This window comes from Triplophysa rosa, linkage group LG23 (genome assembly GCF_024868665.1).
Source record: "Triplophysa rosa linkage group LG23, Trosa_1v2, whole genome shotgun sequence".
Classification (NCBI taxonomy): domain Eukaryota; kingdom Metazoa; phylum Chordata; class Actinopteri; order Cypriniformes; family Nemacheilidae; genus Triplophysa; species Triplophysa rosa.
Window position 1 is genome coordinate 13,540,554 of NC_079912.1, and position 23,240 is coordinate 13,563,793.

The 23,240-nt window shown below is 38.3% G+C and overlaps 1 protein-coding gene across 1 annotated transcript in view; it reads right to left on the reverse strand.

The window, feature by feature from the left end:
- Positions 1-155: 155 nt before the first annotated feature.
- The window catches only part of map3k22 (mitogen-activated protein kinase kinase kinase 22), a 54,262-nt gene continuing 31,177 nt past the window's right edge, over positions 156-23,240 (reverse strand). The window contains exons 7-18 of the mRNA XM_057322663.1: positions 22,731-22,847; positions 22,341-22,455; positions 19,636-19,769; positions 18,251-18,324; positions 15,321-15,382; positions 13,066-13,137; positions 10,253-10,411; positions 9,416-9,564; positions 8,694-8,825; positions 4,055-4,184; positions 3,015-3,192; positions 156-2,683 (exon numbers count right to left, since the gene is read on the reverse strand). Of these exons, the coding sequence (XP_057178646.1) occupies positions 2,455-2,683; positions 3,015-3,192; positions 4,055-4,184; positions 8,694-8,825; positions 9,416-9,564; positions 10,253-10,411; positions 13,066-13,137; positions 15,321-15,382; positions 18,251-18,324; positions 19,636-19,769; positions 22,341-22,455; positions 22,731-22,847 (1,551 nt within the window). The 3' untranslated portion in view covers positions 156-2,454. The remainder of the gene's footprint in view (positions 2,684-3,014; positions 3,193-4,054; positions 4,185-8,693; positions 8,826-9,415; positions 9,565-10,252; positions 10,412-13,065; positions 13,138-15,320; positions 15,383-18,250; positions 18,325-19,635; positions 19,770-22,340; positions 22,456-22,730; positions 22,848-23,240) is intronic.

Genomic DNA, 23,240 nt, shown 5'->3' on the forward strand with positions numbered 1-23,240 from the left:
CGCTTATGTCTGAAATGTGCACGCCTCAACCCAATTTCGAGCGTCTTATTGCACAAATTAAAAGGTAATATCACTATATCGTCTAGAAAAGACTTGAATTGAAATTAAGTTTCGTTTCCCCATAAAATAGTCAAATCTATACACAACACGACAATATATATATTTTTTATTTTATTTATCCAAATGTACAAAATCACATATAAATGATTTTTAGGCTTTTTCATCAAGGCAGCACAGAAATTCTATAGCCCCTCAAAAACCACGAAGGTCAATCAAGATCATCTAAAACCAAGACCTCTCCGCAATCTTAATAATACACTGTGTCAAGGTACTTGGAATATAATAAATCACTATGACTTGGTACAATATGTATGTACAATACAATCATTTTCAGTACAAGATTTTCCTCACGTCTGTCCTTTCCTGAAACCATTTGAAGGACTTCAGGTGACACATTCCACCATTAAATGTTTTTCAAAACGACTGACCTCTCAGAATAAGGGAATCAGAGAAGGCACTGGTTGCAATACGTTTAACAAACGGTTGGTTTGCTCTTCACTGCTGGTGTAGTTGAAGTTCTTGAGTTCAGAACGGAGCGAGCGAGCGATTAATGCCTTTAAGCCTTTATGATGTAACATTTATAATGAGACAAAATAATAGCAAAATCTTATGTTTCCAAATTTTTTGTGTTAGTGTCCAACTTAATGACGTGAAGACAATGAAAATGATAGATTTAAGTCAATGAAGGAAATTAAGGTCACCAGAAACAGGTTACATAAAACACACTGGAGTCCATAAAAAATTGACAACATTGGTCAAACAAACTGAACAGCTCTGAATCATCAAATCCATAATTCAAGCATATCAATTGCTCTTTGGTTGTATTTAATGGATCAAACAGTACAAGGATGCTAACAAACCAGCCATAGTATTCTTCTCTGAAATATTGCTTTTGACACTTTAGGGTAATTTGTATAATACAAAAACTGTTTGGTATTGTTATTCCAAACACATGAATTAAAAAAATGTATAAAAATATTTCTTGAATCTCATCGGTCTTTTCCTATGTGCTGTTGCTCTGCGCGTGAGAGTGCAATTGGCATGTATTTACAGTGATTTACTCTCTGGGTAAAGAGTGCTTTGAAACAAGAGCAAATTGAACTAAATAAACTTTACATTATATAAAAAGATTTGTTTATACAGTCTTCATTCAACAGACGAAAATGACATACATTTTACATGTCTTACTCCCCACTTTGGTGGTTGCATATGTCATATTTTGTGTCATTCTTATTTGGTTAGATTCTAACCATCAAATACACAGCAATCTTAAAATATTACTCAAACGAGTATTGTACAGTACATTTATCTATTTGCTCCATGAGGTCTTTTAAATGTATTTTCTGACACTCAGGATTGGACCCGGGGTGTAGAGGTAAAATTCAACTCTCTCTTTCATGACCGAATGATACACATGTTATAAAAACTGTATATTTAACTTTTGCCACCATTGCAAAGATAAAAATTCTAATACATTTGTGCTAAAAACAGAACCTATGTGATTTGTCCAGCAACTCCTTAGAGCGTCACATTGTATGCATTATACTGTACATTGATGTTTAATACATCAGCGGATTATTTCAGCCACTCAGGTCAACTGGCAGTAAGGTATGTAAACTGCAATTTCAAGCAGTATGGTTTAGGCACTGACACTTTGCGTCTTACAGTCAGATAACGTAAGTGTATTAAGTGCTGGCTGTGTTATCAAATTCTTTTAAACAGATGACACTTCTGTAACCCCAAACTGCTCATGACCCCCATCAGAAAAACGCTGCAGATGACACGTCAGTTGATCCATATAGACTATAGCGAAAGATGGGGGTAGGGGTGAGTTTGTTTTGGTGATTTGAACATCAACAACGGCTGAGAGACATCGGACACGCCGCCTTTAATATCAATGTTTCACTAGTTTCTAATATGATCATATAACACGTACTTTGTGTGTGAGATATTTGTTCACAATTCATGAATTACAATCCCTGACCATATGCCCTGTCCCAAATGGCCTCCCCATCCTCCTTCGAGTGTATACTTTCCCACAAGGGATGCTGGGTAATAGTGTACACTCTCTAAGGGGGTCCTTGTGTACACCTTTCTGTATGTGAACGTCCCTCATCAAGTGCACATTTGGGGTAGGACAACACAAGACTCTGATTCGGAGTATGATAACAGGAAGTGGTATCACAGCTAAAGCATCCAACTTTTTTAAATTGAACCTGTGTGGGGAACCTGTTGGGAGGTTGCATCCCTTCCTTATGGGCTAGTTTGTTCTCGGTTGGCTGGCTGATTGGGTTTCTCTGGACCCTGGAAGGCAGAGTGGTAATTGTCCTCAGGCAGATGTGTGGTTTTCCCCGGGGGACTCCACAGAGACCGTAGAATCTGTTGAAGGGGGTCTCAGAAGCCGCCCTGGACGAAAGGGTGGCTGAGGAGCCCCTCGGCAGTGGGTCGGCATTTTTCCTCCACAAAGACCTGGCGCATGAAGTCCCTGCACGAGTCGGACACACCCTCAGGCAGGTTTGGCTTAGTGGGCTGGGTTGCGATCTTGAAAATGGCTGCCATCGCTTCGTATTCAGCCCATGGGGGCTTTTGAGTAAGCATCTCTACAACCGTGCAAGCCAAACTCCTGAGATTTTGGAAGAAAAAGAAAGAGAGTTAGCTAACAATGAAACCAGTTATCTATTTTACCAAAGTTATTATTTTGAAATCTGATTCGAACATGATACGATGAAGAGACTGCCTAAAATTGTGTATGTTTTAGACATGAATATTATTACGGTTTAATAAAAAAGACTATAAATTAACCAAAACATTACCAAAAATGATATTATATTATTTTATGTAGTAAAAAACAATTTTCAGAAGAAAATATGTAACATAAAATATCAAAACAAGAATTTTACAATTATTTATCATGATTTTAAAATGAAATTTATGAAAAACAAGCCAGATCTTACCAGACATCTGCTTTGCGCCCATAACCTTCACCATTAATGACTTCCGGGCTCATCCAGTAGGGGGTGCCAGTGACCGATTTGATGCCTGTCCCCGACATACAAATCGTCTGGATGCGTTTACTAGCTCCAAAATCTCCCAGCTTCACATTTCCAGAGGAGTCCCTCAGAATATTAGCGCCTGTGAGGAAACAGGCGTGCATCAAGTTACACTGACCAGACACACATGCGTGTTTGTCTCACCAAGATGACGACTATAGAAAATTATAAGATGCCTATGGTTGGGGTTGAAAATGGAGACCCACTGGTCTCTCTTCCCACGCTTCTAGTAATGATTTTCCGTTGGAGGTGGCCTTACATAGCCGTGTTGCCCGTGAGATTTGTGGTTGTTTGAGTAGTGACTAATTCCTGCCAGACGCAGATTTCCACACCCTGGAAGTCTCAATATGCCGTGAACGGATCAGTAAGACCAAATGGCAAGAAGAAGACGGAGGATGGAGCACGTCACAACTCTTGTGGATATTTCCACGGGAGGATCTGTTATGGGAATGCGGTTTGACAGCCAGTGTACGAATACAGTCTTGATTTGTATCTAACAAACTTTTTGTGATGTTTGTCTGCTAACTTTATTTAAACTAAAAGCTTTTTATGATTTTTTTCTTATGTGATGGCATGACATTAATACATTTGTTAAGTGTGTCCAAATACCTTCTGGGGTGACTTGATGTAACGGCCTGAAAAAGAAATGTTTACTGGCACAGCTTAAAACAAAAACCAGAGAGATTGGTTGGTCATTTTCACTGGTAGTACTGAGAGAGTTTTGCCCTAATGTCAAGAAGGAATGCAAAAATATTCCCCCTTGCTATTTTTGGCAACTCCAAAGGAAGTACAAACCAGACCCAAACCAATGTTATTTCACCTAACGTCTAACAAGACGTGTATCCTAGGTGGTCAACAGTCAGGTTATATTACTCCATTGATTTACTAAGCCCCACAGCAAGCACCGCTGGATACATGACTAGTGGTGATTGACTTAAACGTACCTTTGATGTCTCTGTGTACAATCATGTTGCTGTGCAGGTAGTAAACTCCTTGCAGGATCTGCCTGGTGTATCTGCGGGTTACTTTCTCAGTTAATGCTCCATATGCCTTCAGTTGATCTTTTATAGAGCCCTATGCACACACAGACACATACACTGTATCATACTGTAAAGAGTGTTATATTATACAGTAGTGGCCTAAGTGATGTTCAGAAGGCATATTTATACAATAAGTTAAACCAAAATATGAAATGCATGGAAGAAAACACTAAACAAGGCAAAACAAAAAGCGTATTAGAAAAAAAAAAAAACATTTTTATTTTCATATACCAAAAAATGCATAGAAAACAAAAAGCTCACAGGACAAAGCTTAAATGGAGTATCATTTTATCCGTTTTTATTATTACACGGCGCTCTGGAATGCTTGACAACCATTGGCTGTCCATTATCCCTTACTTAATATTTTGTTGGTCCTCCCTTGTTTTTGACCGCATCAGTGATTCTCATATGGCTTGACTCAATAAGCTTTGCACATGGGTGTAATGTTTTCCCAAGCCTCCTTAAATTCTTCTGAAAGCTGAGCTTCAGTTTATACGTTAAATACAACTACGCAACACACACAAAACATTAGCAATCATCTTCAATAACATATTTTTAATAAAAGGAGAACAGGTACATTTTTCAAGGCTGGACATCACTTATGGCCATTACTATTTGCCAATTTTTTTGGAGGATCTATTGACAGAAATGCAATATAATACATAACTATGTCTTCAGAGGTGTTTAAAGACCTTACATAATGAAGTGTTATGTTTATATTACCTTAGAATGAGCTATTTCTGTCCACATAGATCAGTGGTTCTCAAACTGGGGCCCGTGGCCCCCTGGGGGGCCCCAAGATGGATCCAGGGGGCCACAGATTTTGTGGCATTTTATGAAATATAGAAATTTATCATAGATTTTATGCAATCAAACATCAGAAAAATGACACCACCAACCAAAAGAATTGAGGTTTCAGCATTGTATAACTGAATGTTTTTGGTTTAATTAAAATTCTAAGTTTAAGATTATACGTCTTTATATGGGGGGCCGCAAAGCAAAGAACTTAACTTAATGAAACGAAAAAGTTTGAGAACCACTGACATAGATCACGGGTCCCATTACATGGAATTCACCATGTTGTTTCTACAGTAGCCCTAAATGGACAAACTGCTCAACAGAGCGCATTTTATAAATACGTTATCTACTTCGGCAAATAAGCGAAAACGTGACAACATCTTAGTACTGTGTCAGCCACTGTAGTGCTTTGAAAGGGAGGGGTGGAGTGAGCCATTGGTTGCAATTCACAACCTCACCACTAGATGCCGCCAAATTTCATTAAGTGGACCTTTAGTGTAAAGGAGTCATTTGAAAGATGTTTTAATAGTTAACATTTAAAAAACTAACTCTGCCTTTATGCTTACATTTTATTACTGGGCATAATTATCATCAAACATAATACGCAAGAACACAAGAAATCCACAAAGAGGGGCTTTTCCGCAGCACTATATGAATAGCAAAGAGTAATAACTGTGAACAGGGAAGTCCGCTCAAATGTTTATAAAACCGGAGCTGTACATGTACGGCTTCTCAGATCCCTGAACCATTTTGAACTTTCTGGAAAAACAGATCATAGTGCCAAACGTCCCTCACATATGTCTGTTTCTTTGAAACACTAGCCCAAACAAAGTTCATATTTCCTCAGCTTTCCTGTTTACACCCCTCGGCGTGGAAACAATGTCTCCTCAAGGACTACAGTGCAAAACACATGCAACACTACAATAAGAAAAAACACAAAACCTTCCTCGTAATTTGCATTGCTTCCTCCAAACAGGTTTACATTTGTACTATGAAATGACACAATCTCTTTTGCAAGTTTCCAGTCTGTGTATCACATACTGAACATAATCCAAATGTATTATTATCCTAGCAACCTTGTAATCCCTGGTTGTAAATCATTATGCAATATATCCCTCACTCAGTTCTTAGTGATTCAATGTCTTCTTCTCTATATCTGTCATCCGTTATCTGTCTTCACCTCTGGGTTTATCAGGAGGACGCTGCAGTTGTGCACAAGGGCTGGCTTGGCTCAGAGCGGCGATGCATCTGTCTGCCAGAGACTGCTGCGAACTAGGGCTGGGCGATTTATCGTGTGATTCTTAGGCCCGATTCACATTTCGCGTCTTTTCCGCGCGCATATTCGTTATTTTAAATGTAGACGCATGGCAGGCGTGCGGAAATAGGGGGCGACAAGAATGGAGACACAGATTATCACAGCATAACTAAATCTAGTAGCAGAGTTAATACATGGTATTTACAGTGCATATTAGGGCTGCACGATAATTTATCGCGATACCACTAAATCCTATTGAAATCGAGCTGGCTGCGATATGCAATGTGTCGATATTTTTTTTAATGCATAGCTTGTCCGTGAAGCACGGCTCTGGGATCAGTAGGAAATGCTGCTCGATCTAAAAGCAGTGCGAGTCGCTTATAATGTGCATTTGAAAAAGCAACACCCGTCAAACATGATCATTATAAATATACTTTATTATCATAAAAATACCTGATGAGGCTTGAGGAACAGTGATAAAAAGATGTCCATAGGCATTTCCTAGATTCTAGAACGTGTTATGGTCTTCTTTTGCAGTGCGTATTTGGAGTTTCCGCACGAGAGCGCCCTCTGGCTTTCAGATGCAGCAGCATTTTCACGTACTTCACTCAAAAGCTGTGCATGAATCACGTGATATTTATCGTCGGTTTATCGCGACAGCCCTAATTATAATCTAAATATATTCTTTGTTTATACCTCGTGGTCTCAACGGCTATCGTGGCCCATGGTTGCTTAGCGACGACAGACGCCAGGAGAGCGCAAAGTCTAGGCGCTTTAGAAAAAAAGGAGAACGAAGTGCAGCTCGCGTTTTCCCACTCAGTTTTAGACACGAAATGTGAATCAGGCCTTATGCTCGCGGTTTCTCAATGAATTACGGTTAAATGCCGCCACATCCGAAAGCCAGAGGGCGCTCTTGCGCAGAAACTCAGAATATGAGAAACAGAAGAACAACGATTAGTTTCAGGAAATGCCAATGGTGATATTCTATCGCTGTTCTTCAAACCTTTTCAGGTTTTTTCATGATAATAAAGTATATTTATAGTGATGATGTTTGCTTTACGTTATAAATGACTCAATCCCGTAGTGATTTTAGATCGAGCAGTACTTCCTACTGATCAAAGAGCCGTATAATTATAATTAGCGTGAATCGCGGTATATATATTGCCCAACACTACATTCCCATTTTCCAAACAATATGTGACTAAGACACTAAGATTTTGCATATTAAAGTCAGGCCGATAGATGAGACAGGCTGCGTCTGATGCTAGTTAAGATCCTCATTTGCAGGGAAAATGAACTCGTAAAACCGTGCGGTTGTGCTGACAAAGAACATTGTGTGATGTGAGCGGGCCGGTGCCATTTCGACGTGGGTTTGTCATTATTTGGAAAGTGCAGATTCATTTTACGTTTAACAGTGAGTTTCTGGAAACACAAAAGGGGGATTTTTAAGATAAATTGCAGCTGCAAATGAGTATGTTTGTTTGCATGTGCTGTCTGTTTAACACATTTATACATGCATTTATTCATTTGGCAGACGCTTTTATCCAAAGCGACTTACAAGTAGGAGAGCATATAAACATTTTGTCAACACGCTAAACAGTACCGTTAGTTTACAAGGCCATGCTACTAGGAGGATTAAAGTTGGAATAAGCAAAGGAGAGAATGAACAACAAGATTTTTTTTAGACAGACAGACAGACAGTTATTGGTTAGCACCATATTCATTAGGAATTATGCAGGAACAATTCAAACACACACAAAAATGAAGTTAACTCCACGAAATCTTACAATCTGGCAGGTCGGTTTTGAGAGCAAGGTTGCGTAGAGTGTAGCAGACTATTGTGATGTGGCATGCTTTATTACGACTGTACAGAATCTCTCCATCACTGTGATCCAGGCAATTAAAGGGATAGTTCACCCAAAAGCGAAAAATCTGTCATCATTTCCTCACCCTCTTGTCATTTTAACCTGTATGACTTTCTTTCTTATATAGAACACAAAAGAAAATATTTTGAAGAAAGTTGGTAACTGAACAACAGTTTTATCCATTGACTTGCATTGGTTTTGTCCATACAATAGAAGTCAATGGGTATCGCCGTTGTTTAGTTACCAACATTCTTCAAAAGTCATGAAATGACAAGAGGGTTAATAAATGATGACAGAATTTTCATTTTTGGGTGAACTACCCCTTTAAATCAACTTTGCTGAACGTGCAGCAATGAACATAACCATGTTTTTGTGCAGAAATGCCATGCACGAATGTTGAATGTCATTCAACTAATGTTATTGTTTTTAATGTTATTGTTACTCCAGCACGGATGAGGGTCATCTTAACTCTCACAAATAAAATACTGAACATAAGGAAACAATAATTGCCATTTGAGGACTGAAAATACTGTGCGTGAGTCATCCTAAGAGTAAACATCTCCTCCAAAGAATAGCATACACATACAGCAAACACAAGCAGGCTGAGCTCTGTGAGTATACACACCCCTGGCATGAATTCAACGAAGATGGACAGCTTTTTCTGCACTGGATCACGCAAGCAGCCGAAATACTGAACGATGCGCTCGTGACGGAGGTTCTTCAGGAGCTGAATCTCACACTCCAGTGCATTCACTTCCTGTGGAGAGAGACAAAGAGAAATGTGAGCAGAAAGTGAGGGAAATCTTCCAGTGCATAAACGTGTCATTCTACAACTGCGGCGGCACATTCTGTCACTCATTCTCAGGATTAAAATCTAATGTAATGAACATTTTGAGACTTAAAATAAAATAATAAATGGGTCTCTTTCGGCATAAATGCATGATACTGCTTCACAAATTAGCTGAGATGTTTTTTCCAGTTCTAGACAGTATAAAAAAGTAATAAAAGATTTATTGTAAAATATTGTGTTCAAGACAAATTGAAACGAGTAATAAGTTAATTTAATATATTTTAATAAGATATCTATAAAACAATTGTAACTAAGTTTAATGTCACTGGTCACCACAGTAAAACACAAAAGCACTTTTATGAAACACACAAGATTAACGTCATGTGTGGTCAATGTGAGAGTTTTAACATGCTACATTTTATTGAAAGTTGCTTAAAAACATTTTTCATAAAAACTAGTCTGGTATTTTTTTCTGGAAAAAAATAAGATGAAAATCTCATTGTTCTTATAAAATGACCCAAATACTGTCACTAAGCAGTTCTGTCTTGCACGCTTACTTTGCTGGTCTCCTGACAGTCGGGGTCAAAGGGCACCTGTTTGGCCGCCAGCTCTCGGCCCGTGTCGACGTCGTAGCAGAGGTAAACCTCGCCGAAGGCTCCTCGACCGAGCAGCTTCCCCTGACGCCAGTTCACCGGAGCCCTTGGGGCTACGGATAAGAAAAAAGAAACCATGCTAACCTCACCAACTCGCAACCAGCTGTACATAATTCACACACAGACCCGCTGAAGACACGCAGTCAAACCGCAACTGTATTTACAACTGCATGCTATACAAATTTACACCGTCTGATTTACTGGCAAATGTTCTCAGGCAATAAATGAAGATGAACAGACAGACAGTCGTGAACATGATTTCTAACATGTCTCTGTATATATTACACAACTAAATATTCATTCTTTAAATCAAGGTTGTGTCAAACTGAAACAAACCCTTGCGGGTGTTTTACTATTGTTTTAATACAATATCTAAATGTTTGGCCAGGTTCTCAATATCACCCCTTCCCATCCCTATTTTATGGCTCTCTAGACATTGAGCCTCATTCACAACGCAAATGCTTTATTCACAAATGCTTTCGGTAAAATGTTTGCTATTGTTTTATATACTCAGCTGCATGGATTAAATCTTAATTAGTGCAGAAATACTTTGCTGACATCATTATGTATTTACTGTAGCTCAGTACTGCTATAATGAATCATATCAAGCTATATGAACTGGTGTGCTTACTGGTACTCTGGGATATATGGCGATGTGGGATTTCATCGGGTTTGGGGGTAAAAGAGAGTGATTAGAGATCACAATAATATCTGCCTGTGAATGTGTGTGTGCAGTCTTACATTTGGGAGCGTTGCGTTGGCTGTCACTCCAACTGATGGAGTGCAGATCTCCACTGTACAGCAAAGTGCTTTCTCCATTATAGCTGCGTGTACGACTGGACGGGACCAGCTGAAACAAGTTCTCTTGGGGCATAAAACTTCGAGGGAAAGTCCTTCGACCTGTAAACAGACAAACATAGATCTTAGAGTTACCTAAGTTACCTTAGACATACAACATACAAAATATAAATATCCCACATTTTTTGACCAAGGAACTTCCATGACTTCTCTATGGTTTTTACCACTAATGTGATATTTATTGGAAACAGATTTAAAAATCTTTTTATACTCAAAAAGAGCGATTTTTGGCCAATTTAATATATTCATGCCAATTTAATTAATATACATATTCATTTCCAATATTTGTCCAAGTTTTCCTTTTAAAACAGTATTTAGACTGGAACTTTTATGTACACCACCGGTCAAATGTTTTGGGACATTTGAGTGAAATGTTTTTCGTTATTTAAAAAAACGTTTGATCCAAAAGTGTATGCTTAAATGTCTGAAATTAGTTTAGTAATCAAAAATATAATTTTGCAAACAAACATGTTATTTTCATGACAAAACTAACATTTCATTTAATATATACTGTATTTTTTAAATGGATGACTTTGACTGAATAATGAAGAAAGAGCAGCCAATAAGAGCACAGAATAGATGGGAAATCCTTTAATATTGTTTAAAAAGCATCTCAGGGTGAGACCTCAAGAAGCTGCTTGATAAAATGACAAGAAAACATTTCTGCAAATTCTAGTCAAAAGGTAACTACACTGAAGATGATAAAATATCAAACGTTTTAATTAATTTATTTAGTTACAACATAATTCCCATAGTTCCCTTTTTTATGTCATAATTTTGATGAGTTCATTATTATTATAAAATATGGACAAAAATATGAACACATAAGTGAGTAAGTGTCCAAAAACTTTTGACCAGTAGTGTATATATGTATATATATATACTGTATATAGATATAGATAGATCGATGCTGTAGACAGACAGACAGACAGACAGATAGATAGAGAAACTGAGTAAATGACTGCAGAAACTGTGAGCTCATTATGTAATCACTTCTTAAACATGTCCAAACAAGTATCTTTACGTTCTCTGATTCTCACGCTCTTCTTTTCCTCTCCGTCTAACTTCCCCATCAACCTTTCCACAAGACAGGAAACTGCTCTCAGTACAGCGTTTGGCAACAGTCATTGTGCCAGGGAAATACAAATAACACACAGACCAGGTCTTTAAAACACCCGGTTCTGAGCCGTGTAGACGGGAAACACATATCACGCTGGCCAAGTTCACGGTCATGTGCATAAGCTTTACCTCCAGCACTGCAGCCTTGAGCCTATTTAGCATCAGGAATGTAAAATAATGAGTCACTCTGTCAAATGATAAATTCTAATTTTGCCTCTCTATAGCCATCTCTGTTTAAAACAACCAAAAATCGCAGGTTACTTCGTGTACCTTTACATGTTAAAAAACAGCCGACATTTTCCCACAAAATCATACCCGACAGCTCAAATTACAAATTAATATAAGCTTACTGTTGTGAATTGTGGTAGCGTGAGGAAACAGTTATACTGATTGCTTATGTACTTGCTTAGTAATTGATTGTTGTTTAATTTTTAACCAAAAAAAGTTACAGATTTTAATGAAGTGCACCAATCACAAAAACCTAATGTGTTGGCTCTACCAGCTGAACTACAGAAACACTTAACACTTAACATGTATTTACTGTTATTTTTGTGTTGTGGTGTTTACAATCTATCTACTGAAGGATCTACAAAAACAAGTTTGAGTTCAAATACTGTAGGAGTTTAGCAAGAACACAACCCCAGCAATGTCCTCCACACTAACACTCTCCACAGGGACTGTCCCTACAATTACCACACTGTGTGTTGCTATGGATTAAAAAAAGCATCTGCTAAATGTTAACAGAAGAATTAATTAGCTAATAAGGTGCACTGAGAATTGAGAGGAGCCTGCAAAAACCAGACTGAGGTTTAAGCTAATACAACCAGTTTGGTTGCAGACTACCATTTAGTTTTATAACACAATGTCATTATGAAAGAAAAACAAGCATATTTAATTGAAATGGTTTTTAAAATAAACCTGCACAGCTTTTATACTATGTGCTGAAAGATTAAGAATGATGGATTTAAACACGATAAAATGTGCTTATTCAACAGAATTTAGAGTACTACAGTAAGTTCCTATAGACGGCTTCAGCGTCAACAACATAATGAAAATGTTATGTGGCCCAAACGGTCTCCGCAAAGACCTCCGTAGTTTTAATTTAATTCAATACAATTAATATACATTTAATTAAAATTAATATAAATTATATATAAAATAAATTATTATATCATAACCATAACGCATAATGCAGAAGTTAACATCGGGCCAGGCGTGTGCTGATTGGTAGCTGATAATATAACTAACAAAACTACTGAATTTAAATATGTAACTTCATATTTAAATGAACATGCATGAAGCAATTTGAATCCATCACTGGCCTGGCAATAACCAACAGCAAAATGATTGACAGCAGCAGAACAGATTAGATTAGATTACGGTTCATTAGATAACAATTCTCACCGCTTATACATTCAACCTGATTTACATTTAATGACTGAAGTTGAAACTCAAACAAGCATTCATTTTATGTGTCATTCATTTTTATACTAGTGAATGACACACATACATAGATTGCTTCCCTTTGCTAAATGGGCAAATTTCACAAGCATTGATGATGGTAAAGAGGATCTTACCATCACCGTAGTCTTTGCTGCGGCTGGACATGTGGAACTGCCGTGGAAAGGTCCCGTGTTTCCCGTGACGGCCTGCAGGGGGAGCAGTGAGACACAGGCTGGTTATTTAAATTCTAGCCTTTTAAATTCAGTTCTTTACCAAAAAAGGTCATACTAAAGTGTTAAATACACTTGTCTTGTCTGAATTACAGTTGACACTCTTGTAAACACTTTTATTGTGCTAGTGTAATGAAAATATTCTCACAATGTCCTAAAGATAATTGATTTTGGTGTGAAATATGGTCTATTTCATTGTGAGATTTTCCTACTTGTCAACATCACACCGAGAGAAAGAGATGGAAAAGAGAAAACAAAGAGCAAGATGATCATGCCAGAGCCAATGGCTGTGTGTAAACACAACCGTAGGACGCGGTCTCGCTCCGAGGCCTGTTTGTGTTAACACGAGCTCTGCGTTCTGAGGCCGCGTGCAATTGAAAGCAGCTGTAAAGCGGACAGCCTCCCCAAGCGCTGTTTACAGCCCCGTCTCCCAGGGCGACCCAACGATTTGCCCCGTTTTGAACGCAGAGGAAAAATCTACTCACAAGACCAGGCAAAAAACAGACTGTTCTCTACGGAATTCTACACAGTGTTGGACACGGGTACGTGTGTGCGTGCATGGACGTCTGGGTATGTCGTCAATAACACAAAGCTCTTTTTATTATTGGGATAGAAACGGTTCTGTATCTGCACAGATGATGAACTTTCCATGAGAAGTACTAGCTAGTGTGTGTTTGCGAGTGTGACCGGCCTCTCGCTGTTGGGGAAGATGACTATCTCATTATCAGGGAGACCTACTCTATTTGATCGCCGCTCAAGAGGAAAAACAACAGAGGGAGAAGCGGGCGAGCGTGAGAGCTGGGGAGAGCGAGAGATGGAGAATACTAACCAGGGAAAGGCATGAAAGAAAATCTCCTGCTTTAACCACTCCAGTAACTTTCAATCTGTCAGCGCGGCAGAAGAAAAGGAGTGAATGGGGGGAAAAGAGAGAAAGAATAATCTTCTCTGCTCGCCCGCTCTCCGTCTCATTTTATTCGAGTCTACAGCTTCGTAGCTACAGTATAAAGACAAGCTATTAATGCATTACATGCAAAATATTTTTGTCTGCTTTTGTAATAAACATATAAGGCAAGGCAAGGCAAGTTTATTTATAAAGCACATTTCATACACAAGGGCAATTCAAAGTGCTTTACATGAAATGATTGACAGAGAGAAATAAGACGTATCTTTAAAATGCAAATGATTTAAGATCACAAATACTTTAGATTTTAAGAGACAATAAAACAGCAATAAAATTGATTAAAAAATGTGAGTGTATATATAAAAAGAATAAGAGCAAAAGAAAAAGAAATTAGAAATAGAAGTGCAGTTGATGTAAACCAGTACAGTGCTCAGGTTGTAAATGCACAGCTAAACAGGAGTGTTTTATATATAACAATAAACATTTTTAAAGAATTTATTTTTCTCAAATTTCGTTGCTTAAAACTGCAATCCTTAACTTAATATTGGTAATATATGAACAATTACAATAATGCTTACAATAATGATTTATAAGTTCGGCTGTCGGTTATGTTTTTGCAGGAAATGTCAGTTCGACATCATTTTACTTCAACACACAATGAGAATAGTATGTTCTCAAGTAACCTGCAATATTTTTCCAATAAAGATGCCGATTTTAAGGTAAAAGTTATGGACTGTAGCTTTTAAACAAGAAAAAACTTGTTTAAAAACATATGGCTTACAGTTATGGAATTTTTCTTCATTCTACGATTTTACAAAGTCCACATTCGGTACTACTGCATTGCGTGCACCTTTACCAAAGAAGGTAATCCCAGAATGCACTACTACAATCTCAGTAAAAAAAAGTTGCTGCAAATGTCGAGCGTCCCAAATCAATCACTCTAGTTAGGATGCAACCTTAGAAGTGAACTGCTTATGCAGATAGTACACTTCAAGGTAGCTCAATAGTTGTTGGAACGGAGCCTCACTTACAGAATGCCGCTCCTATACCTCAATCAGCAGGGCTGCAATTCTTTAGTCTGGTTTGGATGTGATTACCTACTAAGAACACAAAGAAGCCATAGTCGACCCCCTAAAAGAAGCCCTTTTGCTCCTGTCACACAGACTTCCATCAAATATCAAGTCTTATTAATGGAGCAGAGACCATTAAAACATCCCCACAGCCCGGACAGAGATCCATATTCACTTGCACATCTCACCTTTGTATTCATAGTTGAGATTCAGGTAATTGTTGTCCCTGTTGTTCTGGGAGAACGGCGGGCTGGAAAAGAGGAAAGGGGAGGAGAGATGACAGGTTATTTTTGCTTGTTATTCCCTTGTGCGCGGTGGTGAGGTCTGCCTGGCCTACATTCCAACACTGTTTAGTCCCCAATGTGCCAACAGACTCTAACGGACAACAGGTCCGCCTGCCACCTGTCCTTTTGCTGAGGACAGAGGCCAATTGTCTCTACCCGATACCTGACCTGACATGCTAACATCTGGATGTTTAAGAGGATTCTGTATGTCTTTTGAAAATGACAATGGATACTGTAAGTGTCAGTCAAATCTGCAGTATAGAGTGGAGCCAACATCTATTTGGACAGTTAAGTCACCTAATTTTGTTTATATTTTTTGTAGGGCAGTCAAACGATTAATCGCGATTTATCGCATCCGGAATAAACGTTTGTTTACATAATATATGTCTGTGTACTGTGCATATTAATTTTGTTTTATAAACACATACACATACATGAATATATTTAAAGGGGTGGTGTGTCATGCATTCTGACTTCTTTACAATGTTAAACGTGCTGTCTTCTCATGCTTAACATGGTCAACTTGTCAAAAAACGAGTTGGGTGTATTATGTAGTATTTCTGTGCTCGATACACTCCCCCAGCGATCGTACAGGTTTCGGAAAGTTTTTTCCGAACATATAAAACTGTTTCGTAACAATTTTTCTTAGTCCCTTATTGGACAATTCTCCCGGAAAAGCACACGGCACACCCACGCGGCAGCAAGGAGAGCAGGAGAAGGAGCATGTGCAGACGTCACTTTCACTTGTGTGCAGGAGAGAGAGAGAGAGAGCATACGTTCGCGAAGTTCAGGTGTTTGTTTGTTCACTGCATTTGGGTGATGAATGTTATATAAACGATGGATATAACGCTGGATTTGGAGATTGTTTGAAACTGATATATGAAGCCGTCCCAGCGCTAAAAGATGCTGGACATGAACCGCATGCGGTGAGTGAAACTGATGTCTGTGTTTTGTTGGCAATGGGTGCGCACGTGCTTTAGTTCAGCCTACCCCTCCCCCCCGCACGCGCCGTATGCTTTCGAAAAAAATCGTACAGCTGTATCTATCTTTAATAAACATGATCAAACAAAATACTCTTCGAAGATACGAAGTATGCAATACTACTCTATAGGTACTCAAGATTAATATAAGATTGGCAGAAACCGCAAGTATTAGGGCCGCTTTAAGAAAAATATACAAATTAATAAACATGTATTCAATTATAAGTAAATATAAATAAATACATCTAAATTTTCCTAAATACTGTATATATTAACATTTATGTGTATGTTTTTGTGTGTATAAATACAAAATTAATATGCACAGTACACAGACATATATTATGTGAACACAAACTTTTATTCCGGATGAGATCAATCGTTTGACAGCCCTAATTTTTTGTAATTTATTTAGAAAACAGACTTTATGTATTATTTATATGTATTATTTTTACTATTGATATTTATTTACTGTAAATATTTATTTTCTCACCCATCATCAAATAAAAAATAAATAAATAACCAAATGTGACATTAGCATATTTAAAAAGAAAAAGATTTAGGGCTGGATTTGATTTAAACAATTTAGAAAATGTAATTTATTTATTATATATATTTAATTATTGTATATATTCATTAATTTGCTCACTCATCATCGTGTTTAATAATACAAATAAAAGAAAAAGAAAATGACTACCCAAAACACATTTTACTGCCCAAATGTGACATTTCTTAAAGTAGAAACATATATTATCATATTTAAGGTGAAAAGATATAGGGCCGGATTAGATTTTATTCACTGAAAATTTGATTATTAAAAGTTATCTCTAACCCTCCCACTAAAAACCTTGCTAGCTGGTATGCAAAACGCAGTTTATGTTTTAACATTTATGAATGTTCATGATACAAGATACAACATACCAGATGTCATACTGAATTTACTGAAAATCTGAAGTGTGCAACCAGTGGACATTTTGCAGTCCCATTAGCAATCTGCAAGCTCAGCAGATAAAAAAACAAGTTTTTCTTAGTAAAAAGGACCTCATTTGATGTTGACGTTCTACAGGAGATAATAAGCTTATGTGCACAAACCCTCACAGGTAACGTCAATGATAGAAAAACATCACGAGTTAATGAGATATAAAGAGCGTCTGCCGTGCAGGAGTGAATGTTACTGCCCAGACCCTTTTATTCCTCTCCGACGGTGACGTCAGCACCGAGCGGGGGGTTCGGCGAGACCCCGGATAACAGGCACACACACACCCGCAGAGAGGGGGAAATTTCCATGCACTTGTTTCCTGCCATTGTTCTGAGGGCTAAAAGCCAGATAGGACTTGTGCAGGTAGCATGGCTTCCCTGTTTCATTCCCGCTCTCTCTCTTAAACATGGATTTCTGTCTTTCTCACTCTTTCCCTCTATTTGTCTCCCCTCTTTTTTTTCTCTCATCCTCTTCGCACTGCATTATTACTCTTTTTATAACAATACTGGCGAGGCAACAGATAGCAGAATAGATCGGCGAGATCAAGCCACTCTTTCTCTCAATCTCGCTCTCTGAGCCAAGCCGAGCAGAGGCGTCCAGCGATAGCCCTGGAATCCAGGCGTCCAGATAAGCAAACTGTCGCCATGGTGACATCAGGGGCTTCCTGGTTGGCCTGTATGGCGACCTGATTCCGTTTCCTTTCTGGGCAGCTGGCACATTTATCAGACATCTCCTATGCCCATAATTATTACAAAATGCTCATTAATGGCTGAAGCTGCAATTTTTCTAAGATTTTCACGTCGTATTTTATGTCAATGTGCAGATTTGTGCAACGACAAAGTAACACACACACATTTATAATAAGGTGATCCGCTCACCTGTCCAGCGCTTGATCCAATGATTGACAACTGCTGGAAAGTGACCCATCTGCACTCCCAAACGGCTCCAATATCTACAGACAAAAAAAAGAAATGACATCAGCTCGCTGCATTGCATTGCATTACAGCACATCTGAACCTTAGCCCACTACACGACTGACGTAAGATTTTCCATGAGCCAATACCAGTAATATGTTCAAGCTTTCCTTTCCCTGTTGTAAAGTGACCAATTGCACAAGATCATTTTATACAAATCACCATACAAAACAACACAAGAGACTATAAAACTCCTTTTTATATTGAGCATTTGCAATTTTGGTGCACATGGTGATTCTTAACCTTGGGGGAAAGTAATCCAGGGTTATCTTGTTCCATGATTCATCTTTTATTTTATTTTATTTTATGCTGGGTTCAGAATACACAATACAGGACCAATCTGTTTATATAGGGTTGTGGTGATTCGTAAATAACTATTTTGTGTAGACGGTTTTAGGGGCAACAACATAAACAAACGTTATGTGGCCCAAACTTAACTCCCGGTAGACCTCTGCAATGAATCAATAACTGTTAAGTAGTTTTTAATTTAATTCAATACTATTAATATACAATAAAATATTAATATAAATTAAATCTCAAATAAATTGTTATATTATGAGCAAACACAGACCGGAAGTTAACTTCAGGCCAGGCAAGTCCAATGAAACTGTCCATAGTGTTTCACGGCTGACAACAACCGACACTGTGTCTCTGACTCCTCACAACATCCTCACAAAAAGACCAGCATGTTGGTCATCCACAACTGATTCCATCACATTTCTGTGATGACCAATAGGAGCACAGAGAGCGAAACAAAAGAGAGACGTGCTGCTAAGTGACATACTCGTGCCTTTATGATGTTTCCGCTTCACTTGCCTTTATTTGTCTACGCATTTGTTTCTGGAAGTTATACGCTAGTTCCGTTTTCTCAATGACGTAATGCGTGCCATTTAAAACAGCATAGTTTAATCTGAGAAAATTAAAATATTGTGTAGTATAAACCCGGCATTAGTTTTTAATACCAGGAAAATCGTGTTTCGAGACTTCACACTGTTTATTTGTAAAACCTGGTTTGCCATTCTTATTCTATATTTATGAATTTATTACAACTGCAAAATGTTTCTTAACTTAGTCTTAAAAGTGGCCTTTAACCAGCCTTTAAAAAATGTTAACCCAAAATACAGGGTTGGTTTAACTTTTAATGTCTCCCTAACATATATTTAACACAAGCAAGAAAAAATAAAATAAATAAGAGGTGGCATACCTCAGTCATATGCTTTATCTTATATTATGGTGTGAAAAGCCCTGGTGTAACTGAAGATAAATGTAATACTGACAGCAGATCTTACGTTTGAATCGAGTGTTTCTGGGATAAACTCTCCCTCGCTGTGGATGCTGGTGTAGGACCCCTGCCGCGCGATCTGCTGCTGTTCTTCTGGTACACTGCCTGGAGGAGGAGAGGTGCGGCCCGTGTTCAGGGAGCCTGCAGACAGACAGGAAAACGTGTGCATGACACATCGCTTGGTCTGATGCAAAAAATCATCCAGGAATAGTAATTCTTCCAAGAGCAGCCGATAACGGTGCAGGGGAAGATCCCAAAGAAAAAAGACGGAACAGTAAACGATGAGTGTGGCAAGGTACAGGCAAACAGAACGTTGGAGGAAGTGTAAATTGGAGAGAGAACACGGCTGTCTGGAGAGAGATTAACAAGGAGAGAAATTATGCTGCCTTCACATGCTCTCTGAAATTTTATAATTCCCACTTCAACCAGGAAATCATTTATGGCACGGTAATGTTAGCAGACGCTTGTAACGTTTTAATGCTACTAAATCATTAGTAACATTCATGTTTTAATGTTACTAAATACTTTTAATGTTACTCATTCCAGACGTTACTTCCGGAATGAAGTGGGAATTATCGAATTTCCGAGAGGAGAGTAAAACAAAGGAAATAATATTTATAGATGATGTGTGTAATTTCTGCACAATTAGCAGCGCAATAAACAGAATTCTATTGAGATAACAGTTTTAAACACCTCCTATCATTAATCGATTAAGAAGACTGTCTCATTCATATTTAAAGGGATAGTTCACCCAAAAAGGAAAATTCCATCATCATTTACTCACCCTCATGTCATTTCAAACCTGTATGACTTTTTTTCTCCGCAGAACACAAAAGAAGATATTTTGAAGAAAGTTGGTAACTGAACAGCGCCGGCAAACATTCACTTCTATTGTTTAGACACAAAACCAATGCAAGTGAATGGGGGCTGGTTAACAACATTCTTCAAAATATCTTCTTTTGTGTTCTGCCTTAGAATGAAAGTCATACAGGTTTGAAATGACAAGAGGGTGAGTAAATGATGATGGAATTTTCATTTTTGTGTGAACTATCAAGGCATGCTTTTATATCCGGCCCAGGCAGTTCTGAAGAAATTACACACCTAATGTATTAAAAGGATATACGACAAGAACAGGTGGGGTGGAGCAGAAAACGCGCGAGGAATGTAAAAAATCGAAATGTAGAGAGAGACACGAAGAGGATGTGAAGTGAATGTGTGAAATGAATCATTTGTTTTATGTAAGTGGGTTTTAAGGTATTTCAGGCAATGTCCCATGTTGCACACTTTTGTAACATTTCATTTTTGCCCACTTAATTAAGGTTTATGGCACTAAAAGTCACAATCTCTGGCCTTTAAAATAAAACACATTATATCACTAATGGTGACCCGAGTCATTATTTACAACATTTCACAATGACTAAAATCCAGTGACATATGTGTTTGTGCCAAAATGCCCTCGGTTTTAATTTGGTGATTGGTTATGTTGTCATTTTCGGCTGTACATTTAGTTCTGACAGTCAGCACTAAGCTATGTCTGTCAACACCGTAAAGGGTGACTTTCAGTCAAGCCAGCAACCACTCTGAACACTCGGGACAGATTAGAGGGTGTTCACACACAGGACACATTCTACCATGTATACAGAAACAACTAAATGGAACAGGGTGATGGGTACTTGATGGGTACATTATGTAATAATGTGAAAACACATGCAATCATTATTTAATAAGGCTGTTTTTTTAAATATTGGTTTCTATAAATGAAGTAGCTTTGTGCTGTAAACCTTAATACTGTATGTGTATGTAGTACTCATATTAACCTTTTTTATGCAAAAATATATTTCCTTTGCTAAGGTTTATGTTAATAAAATGTGATAAACTAATGATAAAGGAAAACATTTCATGTGGGCAATAAAGGAAAACGCTTCTCCTTCACCCTGCTAGAAAGACAAATGCTAACTCACATACTGAAATCTGTCTAACACATTCTTGACTCTCAGCCTCTATCATTCAGAAAAAAAACAGAATTGTGCAATCAACCATTTCTTGTTCTCAGGTGTGAAAACAGAGACATGGTGTGAAAACGTGAGATTGTGCACTGTTGAGCTCTATCACGTTGAAATGGTTGTCGCTATGTGTGCTCCGTTTGTTCAGGGTCTGCGGTTTACTGGCTGCTGAAATGTAAATAATCAGACCCACACCTAATGACAACTTTACCATTCTGCATTTGTTTTTCTCGAGACCATATGACCAAAAATAAAACAAACCGGTCATTAGTGAGGAAGTGTGTTGAAAGAGATGCCTGTGTGTACGCTCTTCACTGCTGATAGAGCAGAACGCTTTTTAACATTAGATGTATTCATCTTGAAACTAGTTCCACAAGTGTCTCACTCTCTAAGAAATGATGTCACTTCACAGCAACCGCACAGAACTAAAAAGAAAACGCGATAAACATGTAACCGAGTGCCAACTCTAAAATGTGTGATTATATTTACACTTCATTGTAAATGTCCATTCTGAACAGAGAAATATTCTGCATGTCACACTAAAGGATCATTTCAAAATGATTTTTCCAGCCTCTCTCTACCAACTGTGACATCACCACGCTCTTTGATCCAATTCGCCGGTCCTTATGAGGACAGTGCAAACAGAGGCGATGATAAACCCATTGTCGTGTCAGGAGGGGGCGTGTGCATGCGAGCCCGCGTGACGCACCTGTGGAGTGTTTGCGCACTCTTTCAGAGCCTTTGAGAACGGAGGCTTTGAGATCTCCCAGCGACCTGGATGCCCTCATCTCGCTCTGCCTGTCTTGGCCGCTTACCTGAAGAAACTGGGAGGGTGAACATATATGAGTTTTGCTAGATGTAGAAAACGTTTGCATGATATTTGGCAGACGCTGTAGTTAAAGTTAGCAAGAATTTGGCATTTTAACTGGAGCTACTGGGGTAAAATAACAAACAGGATATAAAGGATGGGGTTAAGGGAACTTGTGGTTTGAGAACTATTTCAAGTTCCCTGCGAGTGTTTAGGCCTCGCTTTAGATTTGGTTTTGGCTGGTTTTGAATTTAGCTTGGGTGGCTTGTCTTTGTTTTGGCTTGGACTCACGTGGTTGTTGGGAGGTGTTTTGAGAATCACTCTCAGCAGGTTGTTCATTCCAGTGCTGGAGCTCAAAGCCTGAACTGCTCGGTCCAAATCCTCCTGACACTTCAAAGCCAGCAACATCTGAGACCAGAAGCGCATTGTCAACACAATATGTCATACATTCACACAATTAAAGAAACAAGAAGCGGTACATGTACAGATCCTTAAATGGTCATTTCAAACCTAAAGCCATATATAGAAACTTTCCTGGTTATTATGAGTAAGTAGAAGTGGTGGACTGTGGTATACCAATGTGGGTATTTTTATTGACTGACACCAATGTGGCATTTAGAGACAAAGGTGAACAATTGCCAAAATAATGATGATCACATCTAGAAACTACAATGACATTTAAAGTAATGCTCTATTTTTATTAAATACAGTGTAGACAAAATTGTGATATTTAAAGGAGCAATGTAGATATTTTAGCGGCATCTAGTGGTGAGGTTGTGAATTGCAACCAACGAAAGGACC